Source organism: Apium graveolens, chromosome 2, assembly GCF_009905375.1.
Source record: "Apium graveolens cultivar Ventura chromosome 2, ASM990537v1, whole genome shotgun sequence".
Classification (NCBI taxonomy): Eukaryota; Viridiplantae; Streptophyta; class Magnoliopsida; order Apiales; family Apiaceae; genus Apium; species Apium graveolens.
The window spans coordinates 169,350-178,148 of record NC_133648.1 but is presented as its reverse complement, the minus strand read 5'-3'; the positions used below and the strand labels follow the sequence as shown (position 1 = coordinate 178,148).

The 8,799-nt window shown below is 35.7% G+C and overlaps 1 protein-coding gene across 1 annotated transcript; it reads left to right on the top strand.

The window, feature by feature from the left end:
- The first annotated feature begins 2,135 nt into the window (after positions 1-2,135).
- Positions 2,136-8,799, top strand: LOC141706533 (uncharacterized protein At2g24330-like). Its single transcript, XM_074509265.1, has 6 exons — positions 2,136-2,298; positions 4,019-4,306; positions 5,235-5,379; positions 6,737-6,846; positions 7,228-7,651; positions 7,790-8,799. Exons 2-6 carry the CDS (start codon positions 4,022-4,024, stop codon positions 8,482-8,484), a joined length of 1,659 nt encoding a protein of 552 aa, XP_074365366.1. The 5' UTR covers positions 2,136-2,298; positions 4,019-4,021; the 3' UTR covers positions 8,485-8,799.

Here is an 8,799-nt window from a genome sequence, read left to right as displayed (position 1 = left end):
TCATTGGGGATGTGGGGTGAAATCTGGTGTGTGCTTTGGGAGCTCTGTCTCTGTAGTCAACGGGTGTCCTCGTTGGGAGACTTTGGAGTATCCTGCACTTTGCATCCAAAAGCTTTGGATCACTTATCCTGAAATCTGGTAGGGGCTCCTTATCGTGGGACAATGAGGCGTCTAACATTTGGGGTGAACCACGGCTATACCTGCGTCTACGGATTAGAGAAACAGCTGGTAGCGGAGGGTTATCCTTGGCCAGGGAGATGCCTCATCCGTGAAGTCTCGAAGCCGCGGACGAGCCTTGGGCCTTTGTGGTTGGGCCTCATCGGCGGACATTCCTAAAGCTAGTAGAAGACGGTTTCCAGTGGGTTTCCCATTGGGCCTCGGGATAAGAAATCTAAGCCCATTAGGTTTCTTGTTCCCCAAGAACTACGTGGGCTTGATCCCCTATAAATAGGGGTACGTAGGCACATTGTAAGGGGTCAGAAGCGAGAGCGCAAAGGAGCCACCACTAACCCTAAGCAATCTCAGCCCCCAATAATCACCACTACCAAACACTGTTCATCTTTTTCGACGAATACTGTTCATCGGATCCGCCGGTTACTGTTCACGTTTCCGACGAAGAACTGCCATCACAGATCTTGTTTCCGGCTACTAACCTCAAGTTTTGTTGTTCCCAAATTTCTCCGTCAACAATATACATGATAGAGAGAAAGGAACGGAGGGAGGGGAAGAGAGAGAGATACAGGAACAGAGAGAGAGAGATACAGGAACAGAGAGAGAGAGATAGAGAGAGATAGACTTTGATGATACGAGGAGGTAGATTGCTGCTATTTGTTACTGGAAAGAGAATTGAATTGAATGTTGATGGTGAGGGTGCCACCTGAAGCCTTGTTGGACCCTTTGGGCCCTGTACTACTGTTTCGTATTTTTTTGGATCCAAATTGTACATGCAAAAGTGGTTAATCAGGCTTGTTGGGCCGAACCCAAATTTTGACAGTCAACCTGACTCTGCTGGGCCACAGACCCACAACAGCTTTTGATGGACTACTTTTTGAATCCTCCATTATTGTGCCTGTCCCCACCCTATCATCGTATTCGTGTCCAGAACTATTTTGCACTGTGTCAACTTTAACATCGCTGATAATACGAAAATTAGAATATTTAAATCAAATCAAACATACCGTGTATATTTTACAGTGTGTAGTGACGGTAAACTGTACACAAAATATGCCCCTATTTCGAAGAATAAAGAGGTCATTTTCACGAAAACATTCGGTTTAGTGCACAATATGAATCGTATCTGATAAAATTAAACAATAACATAATTAAATAAAAACTAAAGTAACAATAAAAGAAAAAAATGCACAAGAGAAATCTGAACTCTTGATAGGGTTTACTCGAGAAGGACGTTCATGACACGTGGCTGAAATTTAGAGGCTTCATCTTTTTAAACTGACGAATATGTTTGATCGATAGTAAATACGAACAACAGTCGTCTTCTACATACTAATCCTGCAATGTCTCATCTACACGCGTTTCTCCAAGTAAACTTATCTAATCTCCTATCGATGTTGAGGTTTAAAATTTGCATGTCCAAACTCAACTGGTCCTATGCCCCTCTTTTTCTTGCCCATAACTTACATGCCTTCAACTCCTCGAACTATGGTTGATTTAAGTTGTCTCCGATGTGTGTTATTTTACATCGGACATACGCACGTTCATTTTTTATTAATATAAAATACGCATCACCAAAATGCGTATATGTTCTTTATTAATTAATAAAAAAAATAATACATTTATTTTAGTAATTATTTTTTTGTTGTCAATTTCATTATGTTTACTTTTTATTTATTTCGAAATTTATTAAAACATACACTTAGTTAATCAGATTTTTCATTTATCTCGAAATTTATTAAAACATATACTTAATTAATCACTTCTATAATATATAAGTTAATAATTAAAGGGAAATATTTTAAACTTATTTCCGATCCATTCAAAACTAAATATATATTTTTTTTTATAATTAGCATGATCAAAATATCGAATTGGGCGAGAATCGTAATCAAAATTTCTAGTTTTATTTTCCATACTTCTTAATTTTTGTTTAGTGGATAACCATGTTTAATTAAAAAAACAAAGACAAAAGGTAAAAATAGACAAGAGTACTCTGAAAATGAGAAATACAAACATGGAAGGAGAGATTATGTATATATAAGCGCCTATACACACAATTCACACGCTATAATCCACTCGTATCTCTCACCTCGCCAATCAATCGATCCTAATTTCACAATCGAGGTTTAATTTTCTCATTTTTTTTTAATTTTTTGCACAATTGTTAAAAATTATGCATATGAATGTGTTTATTTATATGTTTATGTATGTATTAGATGATTAGATTTAGGAGATTGATTAAAATTTGCATAATTGAATTGTTATAACGAATTTTTATGTGTTTTTGTATGTGAAATGTTGCAGTTAGGATTGAATGCGTGTTTGTGCGTGTCATTCGGTTACGTTATCGATTTTTGTTTATTCGGAAGTTTTTAAAATGAGATTACAAATGCGATTTTTGTTTGATTGTAATTGTTTGTTGTATGTGGCGATATTGTTATATAATGTTATATTTAGAATGTGGAAGGATGTATAAAATATTAGAGATTCGGAACTTTTAGAAATGAAATCACGAATGCGGTTTTTGTTTGATTGTTATACGTGTCGTGCTTTTTTTGTCATATGTGGCGATATTGTTGTATTATGTCGTATAGAATGTGGAAGGATGTATAAAATATTAGAGATTTTAATTACAAAATAAACATTTGAAACTTTTAGAAATAAAAATATGATTGTGATCTTTTGTTTGATTGTGATGCTCAAGGTCATTTTGTCAGACATGGTGATTATGTTGTATAATGTATTGATGTTTTATTGATTGCGGATTCTAATTACTAAATTAACATATGGTTAGGGTTCTTACTTGCCAGACTAAAGAATTATATAGGAGACAAATCTAGGTTTTAACGTGTATGAGGCCAGGAAAGCAGCCTAAGCCAGATATTTCGCCTTAGTTAGCGACTTTAATTAATATTTGTCATTTTGTTCCGTGTGGTTTAATTGAACTCGGCAGAGTTGAGTTCGGTTGAGGAGAATGAATTCATTACAAAAATAAAAAATGGATTGAATAATCTTATATTCTTTGATATCCCAATGCTTAGACTGTTCTGTAGTTAAGTTATTTTATGTTGTCATAGTTAATACATATCTTCTAGAAAAGGATTTTTAAACATTAACTTTCTAATGTTTGATCTTAACTAGGATCGATTTTTAAAATTTTATCTTAAAAACAGAGATCTATATGTTTTTGTTGCGAGATTTATTTTTTATAATCCTCGGCCCAATCACTTTTATGTTCCTTACCTATAACCTGCTGTTCAGTCCCAACATAAATATCAGTAGGTGTAATTTGATTAAACAATGCAACAATACAGTTATGCCTGAATTAAGAAGTTAAAACAGGTACTGGGCATCCAGTTAATGAAGGAGTAGCAACTGATAATTTTTCCCGGCATCATCCTTATATTGCCTAATAAGAAAATTAAATTTGGGTTGCAGAGATTATCATCAGTTAATTGTGATCGACCTGTGCTGCAGTGCATGCATTACCAGAATTAGTTAGGTTCAGAAAAAATAAAAATAAAGGAAAAGACGATGTCAGATCAAAACAAAGCAGAGAATTGAGAAAAAACCCTAACAAGTCAAAACAGACCACAGAATTGTCAAGTTAAAACGCTATAGCTGGATATGATTGTACAATATCTGGACCCAACTTATGTTTATTTTGGGGTAAGTAGTTAAATTATTAGACTATAGCAAGGCCTTCCCTATTACTATCACTGGAAAAATTGTACAATATAGAACCAACTACTATTGATCTTGCCTTAAATATACATTTTTAAAAAATGATTGTTATATGAAATTCTGTTTACATAAATCAAGTCGTCGTATTTTTTAATTATAGGTAATGGCTAGTGAATTCAAGAAAGACCAGAGAGAAATTGCAGATATCGTAGGTGAACTTCCAGCTACAGCTGCAGAAGATAAGAAGGACAAGAAGAAGAAGAAAAACCAGAGGGGATTATTGTCTCGAATATGGAATGGGTTATTTGGGGTACATGGTGATGACTTCGAGAAGAGACTGCAACATATTTCCAGGAAAGAGGCTCTTGTTCTTGCTAGATTAAAAAGGCGATCTATGAGTTGGAGGAGGATGACTAGAAATCTTATCGTGTTCTCTGTACTTTTTGAGGTACGTTCCCTTTACTATTGTGCTTTGTCACCCTTCTGCCTTTCATATGACTAATTTATCTGCATTCTGATAGTAATCAAAATTTGTATTGCCTGCAATCATTTACCTTCTTTTTCAAAATTAGGTCTTATATTCTCCTACTTTTGAGTTATGTGCTTGAGAGGGTTCTGGAAATAATCCCACCTAGCACCTGCCTACATAATGTAATATATAGGGAACGGGACTCTAATCTAAGGCCTGACTAGTTGATTATGTCTTCAAATAATAAGGATTCAAAGATGTACTTAAAGGCGGTGTTCAGCTAAGATTAACTTTAAAAGAAAGGAGCGGCTCCATTGACAATTATTTTATTTCAAGGCTAAATATAATAAAGAGAACTAGAGAATAAAAGAAGTTGTATTTAAGCCTTGGGTTTTTTGTCAAGTAATCAGTCATCACACACACACACACACAATACAAATACTTTGGCTAAATGATAGTGCTTATTTTGTATGTATTCTGATTTCTGCATGAGAATCTTCCACAATGAAAAAAACTCACGCAAGATAAAGCCATGTGATTCTATAATGCTCGCATACTCTGCAATAAATTGTTTACAGTATAATTCAACTTTCAACATGAGGTCTTGTTTTGCGGAACAGACTGAATATTAGGCATACCTCAACAACTTGTTTGTTGGAAAGAATGTAGAGCATAAGAACTTAATATTATGTAATAACTAATGAATACCTCAGGAACTTGTGTTGCAAACAATGTAGAGCATAAGAAGTTAACATGATTTAATAACTCATGAATACCTTTCTTAGTCATTCTTAGAGTAATTTTCACGCTTTCCGTATTACATATTTGATCATTTGATGGCAAAGATAATTTTTGCTTGGCCGAGTATATTTCTATATACTAATTCACTTGAATATCCGTGTTTTAGGTTATTGCTGTGGTTTATGCTATCATTACCACTAGATCATTGGACTTGAACTGGAAAATGAGGGCCTTACGTGTGTTGCCCATGTTTCTTTTGCCTGCTGTGTGTTCACTTACTTATTCAGCTTTTGTAGGCATCACAAGGATGTGTAAGTAGCTAAAATTCTTATGGATCCTAACTTTTTGTAGAATGTTATTGTTATCCTGTCTCCATTTCTCTTTAATGATGGTTAACAGCCCAATTGTAATTTAGCTTCTTGTTTTGATTTTACTTACAGTTTTGATTTCTTTCTACCCATGTGCTGCCTGGCTTAAGTTTTGCCCTGGGTTGTCTAGTACCGGAACTTGATGAATTTCATTTTTCTCTACTCGAGTGTTTATATGAAATATTTCTACTCTATAAAGAAAGTAGAAAGGGCGATGACATTATTTTACTAGACTCGGTAATGTGGCTTCATTCATTCAGAATTTACCACCATTCGGTACAGAAAAATCTATACACAAAGAAAGACTGATGCACAGAAGGGTACATAGACAGAAATACATGTAAAAAAGGAATGGATACGTCCAAGGAGGAAATGACACAATGGTTTATTGTTTATTTTGGTCTTCACTTTTTCTCCTTGTTGGGGAATGGAAGACTATTGCCATGCATGTTACACAGTCAACTAAATAATTAGGGTTGGAAAGGCAATATTACATATTAAATTTGTTAAAGCACAAGCATGTTTCCACCAAGCTAAAGACAATTCACATAAATATTGGATCCATTGGCTGATGGCTGTATTTATGTGCAGTCTTTTATGGGTGTATTATTTAACATTAAATTTTAGAGTAGGATCAGCTTCTATGTCATATACTGCATAAAAATTGCAGTCTTTAAACTGTTGATCTCAAAGCGTGTGCTATTTTGATTATGCATATTGTCTTACTTTTAAAAATGTTACTTCACCACAATGAATTGAAATCAACGATAAACTTATTTTGGTTCTTCACGGCATAATAAGCCAAGTTTCAAAAGATGAGGTGTTTGCATTATATGTGGAAGTTGTATATAGTTAGGCAAGGATCCGTGAAGTGCTATCACACACACACATATATATATATATATGTTTTTATGGTGAATTATTTTTATTAGGAGCAGGGGCGATTCCAGCACTTAGGGTGGGGGTACAATTGTTGCCCCATCATTTAAAAAAATATATATTTTTATTATGTATCCCATTTATGAGTTGCTTAATGATTGTTTAGTATGTTCTACGTAGAGTAATTTAGCTTCTAATATTAGTAACAATGTTATAATGCATCATTTTCATTCAGATAAAAATTTGTACCCCCATTTGTAAAATCCTGGAATCGCCATTGATTAGGAGTACCTGAATGATTTTGATTAATTATGTACAAGCTTATGGAAGAGGTTATGCTATCCTTTCATATGATGATAATTTCTGGGACAAAGCGCATGGTTATTAGTATTCATTAGTGCTTTTTAATTTGACTTTTCAGGTGACCGCAAAGACCAAGAAACTATAGAAAGGCTTCGGGCAGAACGATTGGAAAAAATTAATGAACTTAAAGAGAGGACTAATTATTATACTACACAACAACTAATTCAGGTAATAACCATCTTATTTTGTCTGTTCTACATGTTGACAAAGCCTTGCAAGCTTATTTTAGAAATCTAGAAGTTAAATTCTCGAGAAGTTGGGTTCTAGAAACTCTTATACATTAATTAATAAGAAACTTTTTTTCTGAAAACGATGAAGATACCTAGCTTTCTTAGAAATAGGAATAGTGAGTTTCGAACCATACCATATCGCAACTCGAAAGTCAAGAAATAATATTTAATTCTGTGACGGGGAGGGAGTATAAAGCATACACTTCTATTAATCTTGACCTGTAGCGTTTTTAAATTCAACTTGCATGATGAGGAAGAATGACACTTGGTGTTAAAATTTGGAAAATATGATGAACATCTCCTTGTATTGTTTTTGCAGAGATATGACCCCGACCCAGCAGCGAAGGCAGCTGCTGCAACAATTCTAGCATCCAAGTTGGGTACAGATTCTGGCTTAAAACTGTATATGGGCGATGACTTGAAGTTTAATCCCTTCATGGGGAAGAGCACTGATGCTGAACATTTGCAATCTAGCGGTCTCCGGAATCGCAAGCAACCACTCACTAGATCCAGTAGCAATTCTAGTGCTGGTATGTATCAGTTAGAAGAAGAAATTATGCAACAGGCTGCAGCTGAGGGGTCTGACATGTTAGGACGTGACGAGCTGGTTGTTCAACATGAAAATCCTACAGGATTTCATGCACAGGATGGAGGATGGATTGCTCGAATTGCAGCATTGCTTGTGGGGGAGGATCCTACCCAATCTTACGCACTAATATGTGGCAACTGTCATATGCACAATGGTGATTAGAGTAAAATTGTTAAGACTGATTTTTTTTTTCTTTTTTTTTTGTCTAAATAAATTAGAAATAAACTTAAAATGAAGCCAATCAAATTGTGGATAGTAAACTTATAATACTTTATGTTCCTTGCATATACAGGGCTTGCAAGGAGGGAAGATTTCCCGTACATAACTTACTATTGCCCACACTGCAATGCCTTGAATAGGCCAAAACAACTGGAAGGCAACTCCCCTAGTAGTTCACAAAATTCCCCTGTTTCTAGCCCTTTCAAACAGGTGGATAATAGCTTGGTCCAAAATGCTAGCAGACTCATGAGTGGCAAAATATCTGAGAGCAGTAGTCCTGTGGCACCTGCAGTGGAACAGAAGGAAACACGAGATTTTAGTAGACCCGTGAGCAAAGTATCTGATAGCAGTAGTCCGGTGGCAGCTGCAGTGGAACACAAAGAAACACAAGATGTTAGTAGAGCCGTGAGTGACAAAATATCTGATAGCAGTAGCCCTGTCGCAGCTGCAGTGGAACACAAAGAAACACAAGATGTTAGTAAAGCCGTGAGTGACAAAGCATCTGATAGCAGTAGCCCTCAGGCAGCTGCAGTGGAGCACAAAGAAATGCAAGATGTTAGTAGACCCCCGAGTGACAAAGCATCTGATAGCAATAGCCCCGTGGCAGCTGCAGTGGAACACAAAGAAACAAGTGAGACGAGCAGTACCCCCGTGGCAGCTGCATTGGAACACAAAGAAATAAGTGAGACAAGCAGTAGCCCTGTGGCAGCTGCAGTGGAACACAAAGAAACAAGCGAGACAACAGCACACGAGGGTGAAGTAAGTTAATAGCAGGTTTATTCGGAATTGCATCACACAACTTCTTTTGTCCCACTCCTTGAGCTTGGTAACTCTATCTGCTGGATATGTATTAGAGCCATATCCAATGTTGTGATTGTGATGGTTTGCATTTGGCTTTGTAAATTAGTATGTTTCTCTACATATAAACATATACTATTAAGAGAACTGTCTGTATTAGGTAGCAGAATGACCTGCATATTTGTACAACAGTTTGTGTTTACTTTGTGTAAGCATTTACTGGAATTTTCTTGTGATTTTGTGACAGTTTTGAACATAAATGATCAGGTAAATTGATACACTGCA

What these genes read in the sequence shown, in the direction of transcription:
- LOC141706533 (XM_074509265.1), top strand. Translation starts at nt 4,022, where the DNA reads ATGGCTAGTGAATTCAAGAAAGACCAGAGAGAAATTGCAGATATCGTA. An exon ending in TGTAGGCATCACAAGGATGT is followed by an intron (nt 5,380 to 6,736) that starts GTAAGTAGCTAA and finishes TTGACTTTTCAG; the next exon opens with GTGACCGCAAAGACCAAGAA. An exon ending in CTACACAACAACTAATTCAG is followed by an intron (nt 6,847 to 7,227) that starts GTAATAACCATC and finishes TTGTTTTTGCAG; the next exon opens with AGATATGACCCCGACCCAGC.